Raw genomic sequence first — 27,630 nt, 5'->3', positions numbered from 1 at the left:
TAGAAAATACATAAAACAGACTTGACAACTCAGCTGTACCCCTCCTGAAACCATACCCTTAAGCATTAAAATTGAACAAATTACTACATGAAGAGTGCTTAAACTGAACAAATTAAAATCACGATAAGGCCTTAAATAAATAGCTGACTACCCTGAGCAGAGCCCTTAAACTGAACAAATTATTCTATAATGGACCACTTGCCACTAAGGTGTTCTTACACCAAAACTCTCAGTAAACAAGCATGATGGTGGATTTAGAACTCATACTGTATATGTGATACACATATTTGAGGCAAAATTAATGGGAAATATGAACATTCATTAGGTATCTGTTCTCATTGAAAACTGTGGATATCACCGCTGACCAAGTTATAACATTGGAAACAGAAGGCTGAACAATGATAATTAATAATTTTAACAAACAGATAGTAAATAATTTAAGTTATGATCAAAAAGCTTCAATGATACTGCCAAAAAAGAATACAGCAGTTCAAAGATATTAACCAAATTCAAGATGTACAAAATAATCATCGAGAACAAGAGGCATAATATTTCTAAAGTTAATACAGAAGATTTCCTCACCTGAACAACTCGCGAATTGTGAAAGTGCTGCTGTGGAGGTGTCTGCGGGGGTTGTACAGGAGGAGGAGGTTGTGCCGGAGGTGGGGGTTGCATAGGTGGGGGTTGTACTGGAGGTGGAGGTTGTACGGGAGGTGGGGGTTGTATGGGAGGTGGGGGTTGTGCAGGCGGTGGAGGTGGAGGAGGCGTGCCCCTCATAATGGCCGCCATGGCCTCTGGGCTCGTGTCCCACATCTCCATCCGTGGCCGGAAGTGCGTAGGAGTAGGCAGCAATGGCGGCCTCTTATTCTGGATAGGCGGTGGCGGTGTGGTGTAGCGCACGATGGGTGGCGGGGGACAGGTGAACTGAGGACGCCCCTGGCAATGCAGAGGGTTGAAGCCTTGCTGGAACAGAGGAGCCGGACTGGGAATTTGAGGAGTGTGGGGGCCATAGTAGTTGGGCGGGAATGGGAAATTGTATGGTCCCTGTTGTTGATGAAACTGTGGGACAGGGGCCGGTGACTGCGGTGGTGGAGGTGGTGGCGGCTGCTGTGACTGCTGCTGCTGCGGCGGCTGCTGCTGCTGCTGCTGCTGCTGCTGTTGCTGTTGCTGCTGCTGCGGTGGTGGTGGTGCTGCCTTGCGAACACCCAGTTCCATCTCAATGCGGTCATCCAGGGATGGGCGCTTGGGTGAAAATTTCAGTGACTTGCTCGCCGGCGGTGGAGATGGAGGCCTTTTTCCGCGTGTGGTCCTAGATTCTGATCTTGAACTGAAGTTGTAGCCGGCTAAGTGTTCCAACTGCAAACAGAACATAAAATTTGAAAATTACTTAGAAATATCTGAAACAGAGGAATTTTTCAGTATTATCTAGTAACTGTTAGGAATAATACGGGTCAATAATTATTTTGTAACATGAAACAAAATACCATTGTTGCTTCCCTATTGTAGTAACTACTAAAACATAAATTACTAAGACAGTCATACCATACGTGCTTTTTGTTCTGTTTTGTTTTGTTTTCAGCATCATTGGATTTATTCTGTACTTCGGATTGGAAATTTTTAGTAGTGCAGTTAGCAACACTAATGAGTCATCGGTGGTGGAAATAAGAGATGTTTCGTCACCTGTTGGCTCAGCAAAATTTGCGAATTCAGTTCAGTGGTTAATGAGAATTGTGTTAGTTCTCAAGTTCTCAAATCAAAAACCGTCCAAAAGATCACTGAACACATTTCATTATATTTGTCATTATTCTGTTTTGAAAAGTCAATAAGAAAAGATATGAAAAGACGTGTGAAAAGTATATTTCTTATATTCTCACTAAGGATTAAATGATCAAGATAAACAGTGAACTCCACAAGTTTGTTGTGTACATGTGACAAACTCTAATAAGGTGCATGAATGGTAACAGAATTCGATGCCATTTTGCTGCACCTATGTTTTGGTGTGAGTCAATTAACCATTTTGATGACTGTTACTTTTACACAATGAGCACTGAAGGATATTCCAAAAACCAAAAGAATAAAATTATCTATTTTAATGTGCCATTAGACAAGTTCCACAACACAAGCACATCCATTACAATGGGAAGATACTGAAGTCACAGGATGAAGTGATGACAGAGATTCAATTTAGGATGCTTCTTATAATAACTTTGATCCCACTGAGGAACCTGAAAACTCTAAGGAAGCCCATTTAATCTGGCAACTTAGGCATCTCGAAGCAGCAAGCTGAACTTCTTAGTTCCACTTTACAAGAACAGAATCTGTTATATGAAAATACCACCATAACATCCTTTAGGTAAAGAAATGTTCCTTTGTCAGTATTCGATAAGCAAGAAGGTAATGTCTGCAATTGTTTTGACATTAAAAGGTTACTGAAAGAGCTCAGATTAGATCATGACCAAGCCTGGAAAGCAAACCTAAGACTAAAATTACTTTCTTACTTATCATTTTGATTACGGAAACTGACTTTGGACATAAAAGAAACACATTAAATACTGACACAAATTTATCATTACAATAGAAGGGTCACAAGCATTTATTTTAAAATCTGGTTTACACCATCCCCACAGCCAACCAACTCATATCTATTTATTGTTTTGATTGTAACCAGTACATAAAAATATTGCATGTACTGATAATATTATTATTAAAAATAAATAACCAGGAAAATCATTGCACTTGGTTATAATAATACTGACTTGTTTCTACTCAGCGCGCACACCCACACCCATACATATCTCTTCTGGAAATATCACTTTGCCACGAAGAAAAATAATCCTAATCCTACTCCTAATGATCCAACTCCCCAAGACCCTATCCAAACTGAACCCTGCCTGGAACAGTTCCATCCTCCGTCACAGTGGGACCCACCTCCTCTTCCTCACAATCACCCTCTCCAAACCTTCCAGGACTTTCTCACTTCCAGCCTTGCCTCTCAATCCTTCTTGAAAAACCTTAATCCTACTCCCAGCTAAAGCCCAGACTATCCGTGATCTGAAGGCTGACCGATCCATCGTCATTCTTCCGGCGGACGAGGGTTCCATGACCGTGGTACTTGATCGTCGGGAGTATGTGGCTGAGGGACTGCGGCACATGGAATGTTTCCCTCTATTATATATAATATAGGGTGTTACAAAACGGTACGGCCAAACTTTCAGGAAACATTCCTCACACACAAAGAAAGAAAATATGTTATGTGGACATATGTCCAGAAACACTTACTTTCCATTTTATTACTTCTCTTCAAATCACATTAATTATGGAATGGAAACACACAGCAACAGAACGTACCAGCGTGACTTCAAACACTTTGTTACAGGAAATGTTCAAAACGTCCTCCATTAGCGAGGATACATGCATCCACCCTCCATCGCATGGAATCCCTGATGCACTGATGCAGCCCTGGAGAATGCCGTATTGTATCACAGCCGTCCACAATACAAGCACGAAGAGTCTCTACATTTGGTACCGGGGTTGCGTAGACAAGAGCTTTCAAATGCCCCCATAAATGAAAGTTAAGAGGGTTGAGGTCTGGAGAGCGTGGAGGCCATGGAATTGGTCCACCTCTACCAATCCATTGGTCACCGAATCTGTTGTTGAGAAGCGTACGAACACTTCGACTGAAATGTGCAGGAGCTCCATCGTGCATGAACCACATGTTGTGCCGTACTTGTAAAGGCACATGTTTTAGCAGCACAGATAGAGTATCTCGTATGAAATCATGATAACGTGCTCCATTGAGCATAGGTGGAAGAACATGGGGCCCAATCAAGACATCACCAACAATGCCTGCCCAAACGTTCACAGAAAATCTATGTTGATGACGTGATTGCACAATTGCGTGCAGATTCTCGTCAGCCCACACATGTTGATTGTGAAAATTTACAATTTGATCATCAGAACCGAGGAAGTACACACTGACGAAACTAAAATGAGCTCTAACATGGAAATTAAGCGTTTCCAGACACATGCCCACATAACATCTTTTCTTTATTTGTGTGTGAGGAATGTTTCCTGAAAGTTTGGCTGTACCTTTTTGTAACACCCTGTGTGTGTGTCTATATATAAAACAGAGGGAAACATTCCACGTGGGAAAAATATATATATAAAAAAACAAAGATGCTGTGACTTACCAAACGAGAAAGTGCTGGTAGATAGACACAATAAAAACACACAAACACACACACAAATTTCAAGCTTTCGCAACCCAAGGTTGCTTCGTCAGGAAAGAGGGAAGGAGAGGGAAAGACGAAAGGATGTGGGTTTTAAGGGAGAGGGTAAGGAGTCATTCCAATCCCGGGAGCGGAAAGACTTACATTAGGGGGAAAAAAGGACGGGTATACACTCGCACACACACACATATCCATCCACACATATACAGACACAAGCAGAACTGCTTGTGTCTGTATATGTGTGGATGGATATGTGTGTGTGTGCGCGAGTGTATACCCGTCCTTTTTTCCCCCTAATGTAAGTCTTTCCGCTCCCGGGATTGGAATGACTCCTTACCCTCTCCCTTAAAACCCACATCCTTTCGTCTTTCCCTCTCCTTCCCTCTTTCCTGATGAGACAACAGTTTGTTGCGAAAGCTTGAATTTTGTGTGTATGTTTGTGTTTGTTTGTGTGTCTGTCGACCTGCCAGCACTTTCATTATATATATTCATCCACACATGTACAGACACAGGAAGACATATGTAAATACATATGTCTGCCTGTGTCTGTATATGTGCGGATGGATATGGATCTACCAGCGCTTTCTTGTTTGGTAAGTCATATATATATATATATATATATATATATATATATATATATATATATATAAAAAGAAAGATGATGAAACTTACCAAACAAAAGCGCTGGCAGGTCGATAGACACACAAACAAACACAAACATACACACAAAATTCTAGCTTTCGCAACCAATGGTTGCCTCGTCAGGAAAGAGGGAAGGAGAAGGAAAGACAAAAGGATATGGGTTTTAAGGGAGAGGGTAAGGAGTCATTCCAATCCCGGGAGCGGAAAGACTTACCTTAGGGGGAAAAAAGGACAGGTATACACTCGCACACACACACATATCCATCCACACATACACAGACACAAGCAGACATTTGTAAAGGCAAAGAGTTTGGGCATTTTTTGGGCAGAGATGTCAGTCGGGGCGGATGTACAGAGGCAAAGATGAAGTTGAAAGACAGGTGAGGTATGAGCGGCGGCAAATTGAAATTAGAAATTAGCGGAGATTGAGGCCTGGCGGATAGCGAGAAGAAAGGATATGCTGGAGGGCAAGTTCCCATCTCCGGAGTTCTGACAGGTTGGTGTTAGTGGGAAGTATCCAGATAACCCGGACGGTGTAACACTGTGCCAAGATGTGCTGGCCGTGCACCAAGGCATGTTTAGCCACAGGGTGATCCTCATTACCAACAAACACTGTCTGCCTGTGTCCATTCATGCGAATGGACAGTTTGTTGCTGGTCATTCCCACATAGAACGCTTCACAGTGTAGGCAGGTCAGTTGGTAAATCACGTGGGTGCTTTCACACGTGGCTCTGCCTTTGATCGTGTACACCTTCCGGGTTACAGGACTGGAATAGGTGGTGGTGGGAGGGTGCATGGGACAGGTTTTACACCGGGGGCAGTTACAGGGGTAGGAGCCAGAGGGTAGGGAAGGTGGTTTGGGGATTTCATAGGGATGAACTAAGAGGTTGCGAAGGTTAGGTGGACGGCGGAAAGACACTCTTGGTGGAGTGGGGAGGATTTCATGAAGGATGGATCTCATTTCAGGGCAGGATTTGAGGAAGTCGTATCCCTGCTGGAGAGCCACATTCAGAATCTGATCCAGTCCCGGAAAGTATCCTGTCACAAGTGGGGCACTTTTGGGGTTCTTCTGTGGAAGGTTCCGGGTTTGAGGAGATGAGGATGTGGCTCTGGTTATTTGCTTCTGTACCAGGTCGGGAGGGTAGTTACGGGATGCAAAAGCTGTTTTCAGGTTGTTGGTGTAATGGTTCAAGGATTCCGGACTGGAGCAGATTCGTTTGCCACGAAGACCTAGGCTGTAGGGAAGGGACCGTTTGATGTGGAATGGGTGGCAGCTGTCATAATGGAGGTACTGTTGCTTGTTGGTGGGTTTAATGTGGACGGACGTGTGAAGCTGGCCATTGGACAGGTGGAGGTCAACGTCAAGGAAAGTGGCATGGGATTTGGAGTAGGCCCAGGTGAATCTGATGGAACCAAAGGAGTTGAGGTTGGAGAGGAAATTCTGGAGTTCTTCTTCACTGTGAGTCCAGATCACGAAAATGTCATCAATAAATCTGTACCAAACTTCGGGTTGGCAGGCCTGGGTAACCAGGAAGGCTTCCTCTAAGCGACCCATGAATAGGTTGGCATACGAGGGGGCCATCCTGGTACCCATGGCTGTTCCCTTTAATTGTTGGTATGTCTGGCCTTCAAAAGTGAAGAAGTTGTGGGTCAGGATGAAGCTGGCTAAGGTAATGAGGAAAGAGGTTTTAGGTAGGGCGGCAGGTGATCGGCGTGAAAGGAAGTGCTCCATCGCAGCGAGGCCCTGGACATGCGGAATATTTGTGTATAAGGAAGTGGCATCAATGGTTACAAGGATGGTTTCCGGGGGTAACAGACTGGGTAGGGATTCCAGGCGTTTGAGAAAGTGGTTGGTGTCTTTGATGAAGGATGGGAGACTGCATGTAATGGGTTGAAGGTGTTGATCTACGTAGGCAGAGATGCGTTCGGTGGGGGCTTGGTAACCAGCTACAATGGGACGGCCGGGATGATTGGGTTTGTGAATTTTGGGAAGAAGGTAGAAGGTAGGGGTGCGGGGTGTTGGTGGGGTCAGGAGGTTGATGGAGTCGGGTGAAAGGTTTTGTAGGGGGCCTAAGGTTCTGAGGATTCCTTGAAGCTCCGCCTGGACATCAGGAATGGGATTGCCTTGGCAAACTTTGTAAGTAGTGTTGTCTGAAAGCTGACGCAGTCCCTCAGCCACATACTCCCGACGATCAAGTACCACAGTTGTGGAACCCTTGTCCGCCGGAAGAATGACGATGAATCGGTCAGCCTTCAGATCACGGATAGCCTGGGCTTCAGCAGTGGTGATGTTGGGAGTAGGATTAAGGTTTTTTAAAAAGGATTGAGAGGCAAGGCTGGAAGTCAGAAATTCCTGGAAGGTTAGGAGAGGGTGATTTTGAGGAAGAGGAGGTGGGTCCCGCTGTGACGGAGGACGGAACTGTTCCAGGCATGGTTCAATTTGGATAGTGCTCTTTAGCAGCATGCCACCCTCCACCTTAAAAAACTATCCAATCTCCTGGTTTCCCACCTCCGGAAAGGCAACTCACTCACCCTTCACAACCTTTCCAGCAAACCTCAACCTCCTCTCATTGCACACAAACCCAGTCTCTCCCATCTACTCAATCTCCCACTTCCAGCTCCACTCCCTCCAAAACTTCAAAATTCCAATCAACGCAATCTGGAACCACAACACCCCAATTCAGTAGTTAACCTTTCCTCCAAACCTCTCTCCCAATCCGAAACCTCTGTCCTATCCAAAGGCCTCACCTTCAGCCCCACTCCCAGATTTAACCAAACAGCCCTCGTCAAAGATTTACTGTCCTACACCCGTACTCTCTGCTGGAAATATCACTTTGCCACGAAGAAAAATGATCCTAATCCTACTCCTAAGGATCCAACTCCCCAAGACACTATCCAAATTGAACCATGCCTGGAACAGTTCCGTCCTCCGTCACAGCGGGACCCACCTCCTCTTCCTCAAAATCACCCTCTCCTAACCTTCCAGGAATTTCTGACTTCCAGCCTTGCCTCTCAATCCTTTTTAAAAAACCTTAATCCTACTCCCAACATCACCACTGCTGAAGCCCAGGCTATCCGTGATCTGAAGGCTGACCGATTCATCGTCATTCTTCCGGCGGACAAGGGTTCCACAACTGTGGTACTTGATCGTCGGGAGTATGTGGCTGAGGGACTGCGTCAGCTTTCAGACAACACTACTTACAAAGTTTGCCAAGGCAATCCCATTCCTGATGTCCAGGCGGAGCTTCAAGGAATCCTCAGAACCTTAGGCCCCCTACAAAACCTTTCACCCGACTCCATCAACCTCCTGACCCCACCAACACCCCGCACCCCTACCTTCTACCTTCTTCCCAAAATTCACAAACCCAATCATCCCGGCCGTCCCATTGTAGCTGGTTACCAAGCCCCCACCGAACGCATCTCTGCCTACGTAGATCAACACCTTCAACCCATTACATGCAGTCTCCCATCCTTCATCAAAGACACCAACCACTTTCTCAAACGCCTGGAATCCCTACCCAGTCTGTTACCCCCGGAAACCATCCTTGTAACCATTGATGCCACTTCCTTATACACAAATATTCCGCATGTCCAGGGCCTCGCTGCGATGGAGCACTTCCTTTCACGCCGATCACCTGCCGCCCTACCTAAAACCTCTTTCCTCATTACCTTAGCCAGCTTCATCCTGACCCACAACTTCTTCACTTTTGAAGGCCAGACATACCAACAATTAAAGGGAACAGCCATGGGTACCAGGATGGCCCCCTCGTATGCCAACCTATTCATGGGTCGCTTAGAGGAAGCCTTCCTGGTTACCCAGGCCTGCCAACCCGAAGTTTGGTACAGATTTATTGATGACATTTTCGTGATCTGGACTCACAGTGAAGAAGAACTCCAGAATTTCCTCTCCAACCTCAACTCCTTTGGTTCCATCAGATTCACCTGGGCCTACTCCAAATCCCATGCCACTTTCCTTGACGTTGACCTCCACCTGTCCAATGGCCAGCTTCACACGTCCGTCCACATTAAACCCACCAACAAGCAACAGTACCTCCATTATGACAGCTGCCACCCATTCCACATCAAACGGTCCCTTCCCTACAGCCTAGGTCTTCGTGGCAAACGAATCTGCTCCAGTCCGGAATCCTTGAACCATTACACCAACAACCTGAAAACAGCTTTTGCATCCCGTAACTACCCTCCCGACCTGGTACAGAAGCAAATAACCAGAGCCACATCCTCATCTCCTCAAACCCGGAACCTTCCACAGAAGAACCCCAAAAGTGCCCCACTTGTGACAGGATACTTTCCGGGACTGGATCAGATTCTGAATGTGGCTCTCCAGCAGGGATACGACTTCCTCAAATCCTGCCCTGAAATGAGATCCATCCTTCATGAAATCCTCCCCACTCCACCAAGAGTGTCTTTCCGCCGTCCACCTAACCTTCGCAACCTCTTAGTTCATCCCTATGAAATCCCCAAACCACCTTCCCTACCCTCTGGCTCCTACCCCTGTAACCGCCCCCGGTGTAAAACCTGTCCCATGCACCCTCCCACCACCACCTATTCCAGTCCTGTAACCCGGAAGGTGTACACGATCAAAGGCAGAGCCACGTGTGAAAGCACCCACGTGATTTACCAACTGACCTGCCTACACTGTGAAGCGTTCTATGTGGGAATGACCAGCAACAAACTGTCCATTCGCATGAATGGACACAGGCAGACAGTGTTTGTTGGTAATGAGGATCACCCTGTGGCTAAACATGCCTTGGTGCACGGCCAGCACATCTTGGCACAGTGTTACACCGTCCGGGTTATCTGGATACTTCCCACTAACACCAACCTGTCAGAACTCCGGAGATGGGAACTTGCCCTCCAGCATATCCTTTCTTCTCGCTATCCGCCAGGCCTCAATCTCCGCTAATTTCTAATTTCAATTTGCCGCCGCTCATACCTCACCTGTCTTTCAACTTCATCTTTGCCTCTGTACATCCGCCCCGACTGACATCTCTGCCCAAAAAATGCCCAAACTCTTTGCCTTTACAAATGTCTGCTTGTGTCTGTGTATGTGTGGATGGATATGTGTGTGTGTGCGAGTGTATACCTGTCCTTTTTTCCCCCTAAGGTAAGTCTTTCCGCTCCCGGGATTGGAATGACTCCTTACCCTCTCCCTTAAAACCCATATCCTTTTGTCTTTCCTTCTCCTTCCCTCTTTCCTGACGAGGCAACCATTGGTTGCGAAAGCTAGAATTTTGTGTGTATGTTTGTGTTTGTTTGTGTGTCTATCGACCTGCCAGCGCTTTTGTTTGGTAAGTTTCATCATCTTTCTTTTTAGATATATTTTTCCCACGTGGAATGTTTCCCTCTATTATATTCATATATATATATATATATATATATATATATATATATATATATATAATGGAAGGAAACATTCCACATGGGAAAAATTATATATAAAAACAAAGATGAGGTGACTTACCGAACAAAAGCGCTGGCAGGTCGATAGACACACAAACAAACACAAACATACACACAAAATTCAAGCTTTCGCAACAAACTGTTGCCTCATCAGGAAAGAGGGAAGGAGAGGGGAAGACGAAAGGAAGTGGGTTTTAAAGGAGAGGGTAAGGAGTCATTCCAATCCCGGGAGCGGAAAGACTTACCTTAGGGGGAAAAAAGGACAGGTATACACTCGCACACACACACATATCCATCCACACATACAAACACAAGCAGACATATTTAAAGACCCTCTCCCTTAAAACCCACATCCTTTCGTCTTTCCCTCTTTCCTGATGAAGCAACCGTGGTTTGCGAAAGCTTGAAATCTGTGTGTGTGTTTTTTTATTGTCTTTAAATATGTCTGCTTGCGAAAGCTTGAATTTTGTGTGTATGTTTGTGTTTGTTTGTGTGTCTATCGACCTGCCAGCGCTTTTGTTCGGTAAGTCACCTCATCTTTGTTTTTTTATATACATATATATATATATATATATAGAGAGAGAGAGAGAGAGAGAGAGAGAGAGAGGGACCACGTGGGAAAAATATATCTACATTTACATATGTCTGCTTGTGTCTGTATATGTGCCGATGGATATATGTATGTGTGTGTGTGTGTGTGTGTGTGTGTGTGTGTGTGTGTGTGTGTGTGTGTGCGCGAGTGTATACCTGTCCCTTTCCCCCTAAGGTAAGTCTTTCCGCTCCCGGGATTGGAATGACTCCTTACCCTCTCCCTTAAAACCCACATCCTTTCGTCTTTCCCTCTTTCCTGATGAAGCAACCGTGGTTTGCGAAAGCTTGAAATCTGTGTGTGTGTTTTTTTTATTGTCTCCTATCAACATAACAACGCTTTCGTTTGGTAAGTTACAGCTTCTTTGTTTTATAAAAGCTTCACAATGCAGCTGTACAGTACCATTTTCAGAGTAATACTAACAAAATATTTACAACTTCTAATTTAAAAATGTAATGGGGAAAGTTGTATAGCTTTCTTTACAAAATTAAGTCAGTAAATTTCACTCTGTATTTGCTTCTTTGGGAAAGAAAGAGCTATAACACTACTTTTTAGCTATCAACTGCTTTTCTGCACCTTCTCTATGTTTTTAATTTTCTTGCCTTCTTGTTTCTTAATGTTTGTAGCACTTTCCATCAGTGCTTGGGCCGCACTAACTCTCATTAAGTCCTTTTTCTTGGCTGCTTCTTTTAAGCACTCATTTCAATCATCCAGTAATTTGTCGACAGTCCATTTTCCTCTTTTTCTTCTTCCTCCATCTTTTCAGTGCCTGTTTACCAACTGCAGTATTTAAGTTTTCTTTTTGAAACTCATTTGTTTGTCACAATTTTTCTTTTTCCTGTTGTTCTTTTTTCCTCAGTTTTTCCTCACACACTCACTTCCCATCTTCACACTACTGCTTGTACCAGACGAGCACTGTACTTGCCAGCTGAAGATGTTTCTGAGTGATAATTTCAAAGTGAGCCATCTCCTCTATAACAATGGAACACTCATAGACGGTCCAGAGGACACCAATTATAACAGGACAATTCTGAGGGATTTGGTGAGGTCTACGATTCTTTGTTGAGGAAGGATTCTGTGCGGCTGAAAACGGATCAATAATAGTTCATGATGACCTCTTTATTGAGGCTCGATTACAACTGTTAGTGGACAATGGCAGACTATCACTGTATCTACCCAGTGACGACGCCCTCTGGCTGCTGACTGCAAGTTCCATTACTGTATTTTCAGGTTCTTGTGACAGTGCAGCCATCAGCTGTGGCTCTGAGGACGACAGGCTTCATTCTGCTCCAGGGCTTCCATTGGCACCCCGAAAAGGACACAGCTGTCTGCAGCCTCTCGTCCCACTCTCGGGACGGCTGCCTATCGCAGAGCTGCCCCTGGACTCAGATGCTTATGCAACAGGCCGTGGTTTGTGCCCCAACCAAGTCAGAAGCGTCTGCGTTCTAGGTCCAGAGTAGCACATTACTGTCCACTTGCTCAATAATGAGGAGACTGCTTCTCTCTGCTGACGTGATGGTAACATCAACGTTAGTGGCTTTTGCAATAAATTCTGGGCTGGAGCTGAGGACCTAGTTGTCATAATTGGGCTGCAATACCTCCGTGAAGGGTTACAGTATTTGCAGGCTGTTGACACAGAGGCGGTTGTGAAGCTCCTGAACATGCAGTCCACTTGCCAGCACCAACCGACATTGGCAGTGGCTGGATTCCATCCTGGCACTGCTCTGCTGCTTCTAAGGCCCTTTTAACTTCTTTCCTTTACACTTCAAACACATTCAACACAGCAGCTCTTCCAGTCAAATGAGCATCCAACATTCTTTCACACAGATTTGTGGTGTCTTCATTCGAGATGTTCCTCGACAATGAGAATCCCCTGCCTGCATCTGCACTGGCAAGTGAACATATAAGTGGAGCCTGCACACTTTTCGTAACAGTACACCATTTCTTTTCTCGAGAGGTATATGTTTTCTCAAAAAACTGACTGCAGTAAATGTTCACTGGGTTCTTGTCAACACCCGATTTTTCTGACGCCAACAGTTTCAGTTCTTCATCTAGCACATGTTCGTGTTACTCAACAGGAAGAACTACAGCTACATCTTTCTTGTGCGCTTAGCTTCTTGAGACGTTCCCTTTGTATAGTGTTGAACACTATGTTTTTCCATGGCATGTAATACTTATCACAAAATACTTCCAGATTCAGTGGAGCAGCACTAACATAAAATTGATTCATGAGTGTTCTGACAAGGTTTGTAAGCTCATTAGGAATTAGAGGAATTAAAAGATCTCTCTTATGAAAGAACCGGACCAGAAAAACAGTCATGAACCATTCCTCCAGAAGCCTTAGCCCCACAAAAATATCAGTCCCCTCCTTCTCCCGGTCCCTACAGTGGAAACACTTTTTCGCCACCAACCCTACGAACCAAACTCGACCAAAGACCAATGTTGAACCCTGCATAACTCAGTTCACTCCTCCATCTAACTGTGATCCACCCCTACTGCCCCCAAATCACCCCCTGTCAACTTTCCAGAATTTCTTAAACTTGAACCTTGCCTCACCATCATTCCCCAAATCCCTGAACCAGCAAACTAACCTTACTTCCACAGAAAGAACTGCAGTCCACCATCTAAAAACTGATCCCAATCTTATAATTTTACCTGTGGATAAAGACTCTACCACTGTTGTTTTGAACTTCCCACCTATTTGCTTCACCTAGTCCTACTCAACCCAACAAGCCACCTTCCTAGATGTTGACCTCCACCTCAAAGACAGCTACATCTGTACCTCTATCCATATCAAACCTACTAACCACCAGCAATACCTCCACTTTGACAGCTGCCATCTGTTCCATACCAAGAAGTCCCTTCCATATGGCCTAGCCACCTGTTGGTTGGGTTGTTCAGGGGAGGACAGTCTCATCGGATTAGGGAAGGATGGGGAAGGAAGTCAGCCACGCCCTTTCAAAGGAACCATCCCAGCATTTGCCTGGAGCGATTTAGGGAAATCACAGAAAACCTAAATCAGGATGGCTGTACGCGAGATTGAACCGTCGTCCTCCTGAATGCGAGTCCAGTGTGCTAGCCACTGCGCCACCTCGCTCGGTCCTAGCCACCTGTGGTCATTGCATCTGCAGTTATGAACGGTCCCTCTCTGAAGCCTTCACAAACCGTAATTATCCTCCCAACTTTGTACAAAAACAAATCTCCCGTGCATTATCATTCCAGTCTCCCACCACCTCACAAAGTCCCACCATCCAGCCACAGAGGAGCATTCCCCTCATAACTCGGTACCACCCAGGACTGGAGCAACTGAATTACATTTTCCGTCAGGGTTTTGACTACCTCTCGTTGTACCCTGAAATGAGAAATGTTCTGCCCACTATCCTTCCCACACTGGTATTCCACCTTCCACCGAACCTACGCAATATATATTTGTCCCCCTCTACACAACCCCTACTCCGATCTCTTAACTCGTGGTTCATACCCCTGTAATAGACCTAGATGCAAGACCAGTCCTATACATCCTCCCACCACCACCTACTCCAGTCCGGTAACAATTATCACCTACCCCATCAAAGCCAGGGCTACCTGCGAAGTCAGTCATGTGGTCTACAAGCTAAGCTGCAACCAGTGCTGCATCCTATGTGGGCATGACAACCAACAAGCTGTCTGTTCGCATGAATGGCCACTGACAAACTGTGGCCAAGAAACAAGTGGACCACCCTGTTGCTGAGCATGTTGCCAAACATGACATTCTTCATTTCAATGACTACCTTACAGCCTATGCCATATGAATCCTTCCCACCAATACCTGCTTTTCTGAATTGCACAGGTGGGAACTTTCCTTGCAATATATCCTATGTTCCTGTAACCCTCCTGGCCTTAACCTTTGTTAGCCAGTTTCCTCTCCCACCTAGCTCCTTCTCTGTTCCCTTTTCATCACTACACAGCCCTCATTCCTCCATTGCACCAAGTCTTTTTACTTCCCTCCTTTTCTGCAACCCCCCTCCCCCCCCCTCCAACTCTCCGCTACCATCTTTCCACCTCATCCCTGCGCACTCCCCAACCTCCGCTGTATGGTGAGTAGCAACTTTCCTTTTCACAATACTGTTACATTCCATCCTGGATTTTCCATTGTTTGAAACTAGTGAATCTTGAATACATACGAGGATTTGCACAAGCAAACATAATTTCTGCTTTGGTAGCATTGCCTTTTATAATAATATTCTTGTATTTCAAAGAACTCATCAACCTGATTTGGTATTGGGGTATGAACTGAAGAAAGTTTTTTTTCAAAAGCTGAATTATTGTTCTGGAAGTTGCTCTCCAGCAGGCGCTAATGTCAGCAATCTAGAGGATACGTATTTTATAAACCAACAAGATCACATCCAAAGCATTTTTAACCAAAGTCCTGTATTCTTTTTTGGAACGTATTATGGATGGGTGTACGTTACATGTGCCAACATTAATCAACTATTTCCTTCCTAACATGACCAGAGAACCATTCTTAAGATGATTCACAGATCTGTTAACATTGGGCCCACCACAACCTATCACCAATAACTCTGAACGAGAAAACTGGGCATTCTCCAAGGCTTCATTTACCTTGAAGTAAATGTCATTAACAGTTGCTTTACCAGCAAAGAAAGTCTGCAGATGTCATGTCATAATCATTTCTTTGGAATCTGACCAGTAAATTTAACTACAGTCTGATGCCTTTCTCTGAAGTTGCATGCACACTTTCATCAAAACAACAAGAAAAATGTCTTCCTCCAATATTATCTACCAACTGATTTTCAAAATATGGAGCTAAAGCATCATATACTAAGTATCTTGACTTTTGTCTTTGAAAGCGTGAGCTCAGAAGGAACACTTTCAGGAAATATTGCCTCAAAGGTTTCTCTGATATCTTCACAAGGTGGCTGAACAGCAAAGTTCCCTCCTGCCATTTCCAAACATCACATTAACCCCGCCCTTGAAGCAACTTGTCTAGTAGAATAAAGATGAATTGATGGAGTGGCTCTGGGAGCTGAAATTACACCATCACTGTTACACACAGGATGGGTGGAAGACAAATGTAGTTGTGTAGAAATCAGTTTCACTTTACATCTCTATCCGCGCTTCTGAGTAGAAGCATGCTGCTCTGTAGAACTGAAGCCAAAAGAAACTGAGTATGTCTGAGTTACCTTGAGATTTATCATATGTCGTCATGATTTCAATGACTTCACAACACTTAGATCACGTACCCAATATAGAAATCAAGAATTACACTTTCTTTTTATAAAGTTATAGCTCAGAACCTTCTCAATAGCTTTTTCTAATTTTTCAATCCATCTGCCACATAAAACATAACTTTACTGGGTGCAAACCTTTTCTATATCATACAAATCTTAAAAATAAAATAAAATAAAAATTAAAAAAAATAAAGAGACAGGTATAAAGTTGACTTTACGGAAAAAAGACTTGAACTGACCAATCTGACAAATACTGAATTCTATTGATTTACTGACCATTTTCCATCGATGTTCATGACCCTACAGAATGGTGCCTCTTTCCTGATTCATCAAAATGATGATGATGATGATGATGGTTTGTGGGGCACTCAACATCATGGCCATCAGTGCCCATACAAGTTCCAAATCTTTCCAGTCTCGGCACTTCCTGTATGATGATGAGGACAACACAAACACCCAATCCTAGGTCCGAGAAAATCCCCAACCTGGCCGGGAATCGAAACTGGGACCCTGTGATCCGGAACCAGCAATGCTAGCCACTCGACCATGAGCTGTAGACCCCTGATTCATCTAAATATAATGTAAAAGGAGTCAAAAACCATCCATAGAAGCTGCTCATTTAGTTTCAGTGAAAGAGAAATATGGTAATATTGTAATAATTTTATGTGGAATGAAGTCTGATTAAGTCAAGTGGAGAGTATGAGGGGATTTGAAGGTTGTAGCTATTAGGTCTACAACTTTGCTTCCGCCGTTTCGCATGGGGAAAGTAGTGGTGCAAGTCATTTGTCATAAGTGTCATACAGTAAACTTAGGCATTTGAGAACGTAACACCATCAAAATATTAGTCGATTTTTGATTGCATCATAAAGTTATTCTCGACTGAATACATCAACTTATGAGCCCAATTATTGTCATCTGCGGGAAGTTTTAATTTTCTGCTTTGATATGAAGAACTCTGCAGCTAAGGCTCATAAAAAGCTGGGTAAGACCTACGATGAGACATCTGTTAGTGACAGAACTTTGCAGAAAATGGTTTCCATGCTTCAAGAATGGTGATTTTGACGGCATGGTTGTGAAAGAGAGAAAGCTTTCGATGCTACTGCAACCGATGGGAACAATCACAGGGGATTGTTATCGAAAGCAATTGATGTATTTGAGCTGAGCACTAAAAGACAAATGGCCACACTACAGTGATAGACATGAAAAAAATGATTTTGCAGCATGACAGTGCACGACCCCATGTCAAAAATCCCGTCAAAACATACTTGGAAATGTTGAAATGGGAAGTTCTACCCAACCCGCTGTATTATCCAGATATTCCTTCCTCTGACTGCCACCTTTCTCGATGTATGACACACCACCTAGCTGACTAGCACTTGCGGTCATATGAACAAGTGCAAAATTGGATTGATTTATGGCTACCCTCAAAAGATGCCCAGATTATACACTGCAGGATTCATATGCTGCCCTAAAGCTAGGAGAAGGCAGTGGCCAATGATGGCCAATACTTTTAATCTTAAATTTTTTGAAAGTTTTTTGCAATAAAGTCTCGAACTTCGAGAAAAAACGGCAGAAGCAAAGTTGTAGACCTAGTATATGAGTCTGAGAGAAAAGTGGTTTACACAGTATTGTCATTTTTTATCCCTGTTGGACAGTAGAACAACAGAGTGACATTTTGTTAAGAAAGACTGGTAGAAAACAGCCTTGTGGATGTACACACACACACACACACACACACACACACACACACACACACACACACACACACACACACACCCCTTACACATCCTTAGTTGATCCTAAGACTATACTTCTTCCTCCACTTCATATAAAGCTTGGACTTATGAAAAACTTATTGTGAGCTATGGGTAAGGAAGGCAGAGGTTTTAAGTATCTGACAGAACTGCATCCTAAAATGAGTAAAGGTAAACTGAAGGAAAGAATTTTCAGTGGACGTGATATGAGAAAAGTGATAAATGACTTGTAATTAGAAAATTAGCTAAATAAACATAAGCAGGTTGTGTGGAAGCATTTGTGGAGTGAGTGAACAGCTTTCTTAGCAAAAACAAGGGAAAAAATATCAATGTGTTGTCAAAACTCTTCTGAGGATATATTAACACCACTGGATGCCGAATGCCTTTGAGACTACACTACTTCTATTCACACGTTAACTATTAACCAGAAAACCTAGAGGCAGTTAGTGACAAACAAGGTGAAAGATTCCACCAAGACATTAGAACATTGGAAACCAGAGCAAGCCCCTGTTCATAATATTTTCAGTATTTATCAAAACACTCAAACTTCCTTGTATTTCAAAAACTGTATGTATCAAGTGATTTTAAATCTCATATTTGTATTTAAAAAGCCAAAAAACATATGAAATAATTTGGTATACATTACCAATAACTCATTTTTCTTTCTTTCTTTCAACAGTGAAATTTACACTGAAATATGTAGAAGCAGCCATTGCACATGACTGCTTTCTACATCGGACAGCCACTAGCCAGCATCACGGCAACACTGATATGACCTAGCAAAATCTTATATGATGTTCACTGCATCAGAAACTAGAGCTACAATTACTGCAATACTGTCACTAAAAATGTATGTTCACTGCATCAAAAACTAGAGATACTATTACTTCAATACTATTACTAAAAATGTATTTGTGCTAACTAAAAGTAACCTTCACACAGGAAGGAAAGATTATTAGCGTTTAGTGTATAACAGATAAAAGTTGCGATTGCACAGGAAATCAGCTATAGCTATTTCAAAGGAACTATGCCAGCATTCGTTAAAAACAATTTAGGGAAAGCAGGGAAACTGAAACCTGCATGCCCAAACAGATATTCGATCTCATGATGCAAGCCCACTGCCTTAACTACTGTGCCATGTTCTTAGATGTAATCCTTACTGTTAATACACAATGCAATGTATAAAGTTATTATCAATGACTCCATATCCACTGCTGGATAAAGGCATCCTCCAAACTTTCCATTCATTACAGTCTTCATTGGTCCATTTATGTACAGGGGGCAGTCAACTGAAACCAGGGCAGGTGGACAAACGTAAGTAAACTGTTATAAGAATGGTAACTCCAGGTTGGAATATCGACAACATAAGGAAAAGATAGATTGTATTTACGGTAAAGATGACACATTTAATAGCAGACGGGTACGATGAAAAGACACATATGCACTAGCTTTCGGCTGAGCTGCCGAAGATGGCAGTCATCTGTGCATGAGGTGTGCTTGCTTGTGTAAATGAATGAATGAATGAATGAATGTGTGTGTGTGTGTTTTTGTGTGTGTGTGTGTGTGTTTTTTTTTTCCTTTTCTGATGAAGGCTTTGACTGAAAGCTAATGTGTCTTTTTGTTGTACCTATCTTCAACTCAATGTGTTATTTTTACAGTAAGTAACAATCTTATTCTTTCCTTATATTGTTAAGCAAACTGTCCACTACTTCAAAAGTAATCATCATAACTGTTAATACATTTATGTCATTACAAGAGAAGGCAGTCAGTGCCATCATGGAAAATGTTTACATTTGCCTACAGAGCTGCCCCGAATTACTTTCTTCAGGACTCCATAAACATGGAAATGGCATGAGAGGCGATTCGGACCATATGGAGGATGTGTAAGGGCTTCCCAGCAAAACTTCTGCAGTGCAGTCAAAACAACCTTGTCAGTGTGTGAGTGGGCATTATCTTGCAACAGAATGATGCCATTAGCCAACATTTCTGGTTGTTTCAATTTGATGGTGTGCTTTGATTTTTCCAAAGTATTGTGCAAGTAACACTGTGCATTAATTGTTGTGTTGTGTTCCAGGTAGTCAATGAGCAGAGGGGCCTTTCAGCCAAAGGAGAAGCTCATCGTGACTTCATCAGAGCTGGTGTGCTATTGTTTTGACTAAGCTGCGGAACTTTCACTGGGAGGCTCTTATTATACAGTCTCCATACAATCATGATGTCTCCCCATGGGATTGCCACATTTTTGGACGCCTGAAGAACGACATTCATGATAGTTGATTTGGTTTGGAAGAAGAGGTGCACACCTGGGTACAACTATGTTTCTGCGGGAGACTGCAGACATTTTTCCATGAAGGTATTGACTGCCTTGTCTCACAGTGGGATAAATGAATTAGCTGTTATGGCAATTACCTTTTAAGTAATAAACAGTTTACTTACTTTTCTGCCATCTGTCTGGATTTCATTTGACTGCCCCGTGCAACAACAGTATTGCCTGGTCTACATTCCACAGCCCAACGGCTTTCCTTAACTCTGCACCTCTCAGAAGAAACCTTTCCCTTAGCCCTCAGGTGCAAAAACAGTGTCATTTCATTGAAACAGCATAAAAAATAAAACTACTGAACAGGCGTCTATCACTAGCATGGTTTACGCAGCAACAGTGCACTCGGTTCACATGGTTGCTGCCTACATAGCTTACTCATGTTTAACAATAGAGTTTCTGCTACTACTTCATTATGGTACTATAGGATTTCACACATTGTATAATGTTATATATGCTATCCATGGGAGGAGACCTGTTGTCTAGGGGTAGTGTCTGATTACTAATCAAAACATCCTCTGTTCCAGGTCCGAACCCTGCCATCACTTAGATTTTGAATAAAGAACATCAGCATGAGCGGCCAAAGACTTCCAGCATAAGAAGCCACCCTCATTCTGCCAACGGCCTTCTCAAAGAGGGTGGAGGAGCGGACATTGGTTCAGGGCACTCTCTTGCCATTGGGATGGGAAAGAGCCCCTAAAGGCAGAAGAGTCAGCAACAATCAATGGAACGAGGCTGCAGAAGGCAATGGAAACCACTGCATTAAGAACATATAATGTGTATCCACAGGACACGTCACCTGTAATTGAAAAAGTGTCATAACAATCTCTCCATTGATTCTGGAACAGTCCCCAGTTCAGATCTCCAGGAGTGGACTGCCATGGGGAAGGTGGCTGTGAGAAAAACCAACAAAAGGATAATGTTCTACAAATTGGGGCATGGAATGTCAGCAGATTGAACATGGTACAGAAGATAGAAAATCTGAAAGCGAAATGCAAATGCTCAGATTCAGTGAAGTGAAACGGAAAGAAGATAAGGATTGCTGTCAGATGCGTATAGGGTAATATCAACAGCATCAGAAAATGGTGTGAGGGGAGTAGGTTTCGTTATGAAAAGGAAGGTAGGGCAGAGAGTGTGCTACTGTGAGCAGTTCAGTGATATGGTTGTTCTCATCAGAATCAACAGCAAACCAACACCATCAAAGATAATTTGGGTATACATGCTGCTGTCTCAAGCTGAAGATGAAGAGAGAGGGAAAGTATATGAGGATATTGAAAGGGCAATACAGTATATAAAAGGAGATGAAAATCTAATAGACAGAGGGGACTGGAATGTGGTTGTAGCAGAATGAGTTGAAGACAGGATTCCGTTGGAATATGGGCTTGCTACTAGGAATGAGGTAAGAGAAAGACTAACTGAGTTCTGCAATAGATTTCAGCTAGTAATAGCAAATACTCCATTCAAGAATCACAAGAGGAGGAGGTATACTTGAGAACACAAGTAAAAAGAAGCTGTGAAGAAACTATGGGTTACAGAAGAAATACTTCAGTTGATTGATGAAAGAAAGAAGAACAAAAATGTTGAAGGAGACACAAGAATACAGAACTACAAGTCGCTTGACAATGTAATAAATAGGAAGTGCAGGGAAGCAATGGCAAAATGGCTGCATGAGAAATGTGAAGAAATCGGGAAAAAAATGATTGCTGGAAGGACTGACTCAGCATACAGAAAAGTCAAAGCAACCTTTGGTGAAATTAAAAGCAAGAGTGGTAACATTATGAGTGCATGTAACATTAAGAGCACAATGGTGGAAAGAGAACACTGAAGGTCGCTGTGAGGGGAAAGACTTGAATGATGTGATAGAGAAAGAAACAGGAGTCTATATAGAATAGATGGGGGTCCACTATGAAAATCACAATTTAAAAGACCATTAGACAACTTAAGATCAAATACGGCAGCAGAAATAGATAACATTCAAAAACGATTTCTAAAATCGTTGGGAGAAGTGGCAACAAAATGACTAATTCACATTAATGTGTAGAACGTGTGACTCTGGCGATATGCCATCTGACTTTCAGAAAAATATTACACACCCAATTCTGAAGACTGCAAGAGCTGAAAAGTGCAAGAATTATCATACAATCGGCTTACAGCTCATGCATCCAAGTTGCTGAGAAGAATAATGCAGATGTGCTAAACGACAATCAGTTTGGCTTTAGGACAGGTAAAGGCACCAGAGAGGCAGTTCTGATGTTGCAGCTGATAATGAAAGCAAGACTAAAGAAAAATCAAGACATGTTCACAGGATTTATCAATCTGGAAGAAGTGTTCAACGATGTCAAATGGTGCAAGATGTTCAAAATTCTGTGGAAAATAGGGGTAAGTTATAAGGCGAGAAGGATATTATGTAACACATATAAGAGCCAAGAGGGAATAATAAGAGTGGTAGATCAAGAAAGAAGTGCTCAGATTACAAAGGATGTAAGACAGGGATGTAGTCATTAACTCCTACTTTTCAATCCATGCCTTGAACAAGCAATGATGGAAATAAAAGAAAGTTTCAAGAGTGGAATTAAAATTCTAAGTGAAAGGACAGTGATGATAATATTTGCTGACGACACTGGTATCCTCGGTGAAAGTGAAGAATTACAGGATATGCACAATGGAATGAACAGTCTAATGGACACAGAATATGGCCTGAGAATGAATTGAAGAAAGACAAAAGTAACGAGAAGAAACAGAAATGAGAACACCATGAAACTTAACATCAGGACTGACTGTAACGAAGTCGATGAATTTAAGGAATTCTGCTACCTAGGCAGCAAAATAACCAATGATGGATGGAGGTTGGAGGGCAGTAAAAGAAGAATAGCACTGGCAAAAAGGACATTCCTAGCTAAGAGAAGTCTACTAGTATCAAACATAAGCCTTAATTTGAGGAAGAAATTTCTGAGAATGTATGTTTTGACACAGCACTGCATGGTAGTGGAACATGGACTGCAGAAAAACTGGAACAGTTATGTCTAGCTTACCTCCACTAGGACTTACATAATTATTCACCATTTTTCACTTTTAGAAAGCTCTCTATCAAAATCAATTTTACCCTGTGAACAATCTCAATTACATATTTATGAATTAAAAACTACCATCTCCATTTCATTATGCAGTTAACTGCATTCTGCACTGTACGAACAATATAATTCATGTTACATAAGAAACCAACCTGTGTAATATTAGCAGATGACAGCTTCGGGTCAACACCAGCGGAGAGTGTGGAGGAACGCTTCTGCCTTCCCTCCCGTGCCTCTGCGGCTGGCGGCGGCTCATCGTCTGCCCTGTATTGGGACCTCCGCTGCTGCCGCAGGGCTGCAGGCAGCGGGATGTCCTCCACACCTCTGTGCCGGCGGTCAGGTGACCCGGAACCCCGGCGCTTCCTGGATGATAGGTAGTCCGCAGGACTGCCACTCCGGCTGCGGCTGTCACGCCGCCAGCTCCTCCGCTCTCTCTCCCTCCTGTCACGTCTGTGTTCCTCTCCCCGCCGCCGATCTCTGTTTTCCCTCCTCTTGTCATCACTCCGATTCTGCCTGTCAGAGTCATCGTGGTGGCGGGAGCTCTTCCTGTGTTTCTCCTCCTGGGTCCTGTAGGAGTCTGGACTCCTCTCTCTCCTGCGTTCATCGTGCCGAGTGGTGGTAGCTGCCTCTCCACTCTTTTCACCCGAACCGTCAGCCTTACTGTCTGTCGAGACCCCATGGGTACTGCTCGGAGTGGCAGACTGTGGCTTATTGTGCTCCTCCCCATCGACACTACTAGGCTCCAGAACCCCACTACCACTAAAAGTCATTTCGGCCTTCGATTCAGTCGTGCGGGCCTTTTTCCTGGGAGAGGAGATACTGTCCTGCTCTTCGAAGTCGATGGCAGTGTCCTCTGTGTGGGCACCTGTGGCTTCTTGAGAATCTCTAGCCCTCTTTTGTGCAGGCGACGAGAGGGCATCATTAGACAACTTTTCGTCTGTGTCCTCTCTCTCGAGAATGTGTTGCAGGCTAAAGAGATTGTCAGAAAAACAATCAGGTAAAATCTCCTCGTCATCAGACGAATGTGGGCTTCCAGCAGCCAACAGCTCTAACTCAGTACCTAGTGTAATTTCTCCCCTGTCTTTACATTCTATTAATTTACGAAATACATCAGTGACATTCGCAACTTCTTGAAGAGTTTTTTCTTCCTCTTCATCACAATCACTACCACCACCACCACCACCACCACCACCACCACCACTCAAACTAGGTTTTACTTCATCTTCCAGTAACCCACTGTCAGCTGCAGACAAATCTGGAGGATTATTAGTCGTATTTTGTGTGTCTTTTGTATGAATGATGTATTCTTTTCTACAGTTACTGATGACATCATTCTCATTTAGTTCATCAAATTTTATTTGGTCATTCTCACTTTCTTTCCACCTTTCAAGAGGAATGTATTCTCGTACTGTTGAACCATGCGATCTCTCATGACTGATCAACGCCTCCCTATTTTCGTGGCAAGAGCTCCGATCTACCTCGAAGTCTCTCTCCTCTAGGGAATTGATCACTTCGGAAGGAGTGCTACTGACTTCAGTATTACAAAAAACTTTACCAAAGTGACTGTCGCCATCCGCATGACTACCCTCAGCCTTTCCATTTCCATACTCAGAAGAAATCCAACTGTTCTCATCCTTCTGACGGGAGGCCGAGTTATCTCCCTCTTCTCGAGTGGTCTGGTCAAAATCTGATACCTGGGCTCCAGTATTTGAATGTTCACGTTCATGGCCCCAACTGAAATGTATACTCTCGTCATCCTTCTCATCCCAGTACAAACTGTGTGACTTTTTCACGAAGTCAGCATTCAAATTTGATTCCTCCGCAGTTTTTGTAACTGTTTCTTCTTTCTTTTCTCCTTCTGCTTCGGGCACTTTATCAATGTTTCCGTCTGCCAATTTTTTCTGACGCTCTTCGGTTCTTGCTTTCAGCTCCTGCACATTTCTCACTGCAATACGAAATTTCTCCTCCCAGCTGCTCACTGCAGAAATGTCAGATGTAAAATGTACAGGCATTTCACGGTGAAAGAGCCCCAAATTCATTGGAGCTGCACTGCTTCCGAGGGGTAGGCCTTCGGCGAGACACTCGTTGGCGCTTTTCCTATTTTCATGGGCAGAACTAGTGTTCCCCGACTTGGCGCAAGGTTTTCTCTCACTACTAGTGGATGTTTGTGCATTCAGTTGGTACCTACGGACCTGTTTCTCACTTCCACCTGGTTGCTCCAAATTGTTATTCTCTTTGTTACATGCACTCTGAACCACTGATGCACTTGGTGGTTCATCAGCAAACATATCATACATTTCAGGATAAGCATTTCCTTTTTGAGTAAGAGCAGAGGGCTTTTGCTGGGAGGATAGTGTCTGTGGTGGATGTTTATCCAGAAGAGGCACTTCTGCAAGTTGTGCCTCCAGTTGCTTGTTCTGAACAATTGAATTTTCGAGTTCAGCATTATTACCAATTTCTTCTCTCACATGACCTTTTACAGGTGTGCTGTCTTCCGAAGTGTCTTCAGCACCTCTTCTTTGCGATATGGGACACTCATTTTCCATTCCTACCACTGTGTCCCTCAATTGGCCTCCAATTTCTGCATCGCCTACTGTTCCATTCTGGGTCTGCAAGAGAACCGACTCATTCCTTTCTGACAGAGAGGCTCTCTCCTGATCGACAGCCACAGCTGTGGCATTGTGGCTCGGAGGGATAGCACTGGTTGATGCTTTGGCTGGGGCATTACGGCTCGGAGGGATAGCACTGGTTGATGCTTTGTTAGTTACAGAACTGTTACCATGTCCCAAACCACTGTCAGAAGCCACCAGCTCAGATTTATTACACACTTTCGAAGAGCCTGCCTGTTGCCACACTGTGCTGGGAGAGGCAGCTACAGAAGCAGCTGCTAAAGAAGGTTTCGACGGACCCGGCAAGTTCTCTGTTTCTGTGCTCGTGCGTGCACTATTACTTGACTCACTTATCTTTGATGTTCCCGGAGTCTGCTTCCTGGAAGGTCCAGCACCCTCATACACAGACGATTTTGAAGTTGACGGGGCACAAAGAATGGGCTCAAGTTTCAGCTCAACTGAGGCCTCATCTTTCGATGTCTGTCTTTCTGCAGACTTATTGAAATTACTGTTCCTGGTTCTGATATGTTCTGGCAGCTCTTGCAGGATGACCAATTTCACACTAAAATTTTGCAAACAAAAAGTAAATTTTAAAGTGTACACTCTCAAAAATCTGAACAACTGAAAGTCAACAGTTTATAATGTGAATAAACTGATGGATGCAGTTAAAGAATCACTCAAAAAATAGATAAAAATTAGAAACTAGAAAATGGTACTGAAAGCATAAAAATATTTTAGAATTGATATTATATAACACTGTTAAGTGCTGTTTCCATTATTCTTTAACATGTGGCCAGTTTCTGTTATAACGCAGTCCCTTGTGAAATGCACAGCAGTACTGTCTTGTAAGACTCAATGTTGAAGGAAAAGGAGGACTCAGTACTGACTGTGAAGTAGCAACAAAGTGGTTAAAAAAGGTGACTAGAAATAAAAATACACAGACCAGGCACACTGGCTTAAGGAAACACAAGTGACCATCTTGTAAAAAATTTTTATTACATATTTCATCTTCTGGCTGCACAAATGGTATACTTACCAGTTATGATTTGTTACCAGTTCACCATCAGATGCTTTGTCAGATAATATGAACCTGTTACACAGTAATTTGTCAACCATATAACGTATTCAAATCATTTGATGATGACTCTGTAGTATGTCGAAACTAATGATTATAGCAGGTTGGTTCAAATGGCTCTGAGCACTATGGGACTTAACTTCTGAGGTCATCAGTCCGCTAGAACTTAGAACGACTTAAACCTAACTAACCTAAGGAAATCACACACATCCATGCCCGAGGCAGTATTTGAACCTGCGACCATAGCGGTCGCGTGGTTCCAGACTGTAGCGCCTAGAACCGTTCGGCCACTCCGGCCGGCATTATAGCAGGCATGTGATGTAAGGATGAAATATATAATTTAAAAATGTTACAAACAAAAAACTGGGAAAAGTAATATGGAGGACATTCCATATTTTGTGTCTGTTATAAAGTCGAGTTGGACCAGAAGCATTTTGCTTTTATTTAAAGTACCATAAGCGGTATATGCAACAATTGGAGTTTTGCTTCCAAATCAGTTTACCAAGGTCATAAACAGTTGTCATGTTTAAAATTACTTTCATTACTCATATTTTTTTGGCTTCTATGTCATCTATATGTGGTCTTCTATAGGCAGGCATTAAAAGTTTTAGCACAATGCACTGACATGCACAATATTTTTTCATTAGGTCATTTTGTTTCAACTGCTGTGTTTGTGTGTGCAAATGAGGAAATAT

At 43.3% G+C, this 27,630-nt stretch overlaps 1 protein-coding gene across 1 annotated transcript in view; it reads right to left on the bottom strand.

Moving 5' to 3' along the window:
* LOC126428404 (serine-rich adhesin for platelets-like) overlaps positions 1-27,630 on the bottom strand; it is a 290,438-nt gene that overhangs the window by 146,549 nt on the left and 116,259 nt on the right. The window contains exons 10-11 of the mRNA XM_050090325.1: positions 23,404-26,422; positions 583-1,356 (exon numbers count right to left, since the gene is read on the bottom strand). Coding sequence (XP_049946282.1) covers positions 583-1,356; positions 23,404-26,422 — 3,793 coding nt within the window. The remainder of the gene's footprint in view (positions 1-582; positions 1,357-23,403; positions 26,423-27,630) is intronic.

This window comes from Schistocerca serialis, chromosome 12, assembly GCF_023864345.2.
Source record: "Schistocerca serialis cubense isolate TAMUIC-IGC-003099 chromosome 12, iqSchSeri2.2, whole genome shotgun sequence".
Lineage (NCBI taxonomy): Eukaryota > Metazoa > Arthropoda > Insecta > Orthoptera > Acrididae > Schistocerca > Schistocerca serialis.
This window is presented reverse-complemented; position numbering and strand designations above follow the sequence as displayed.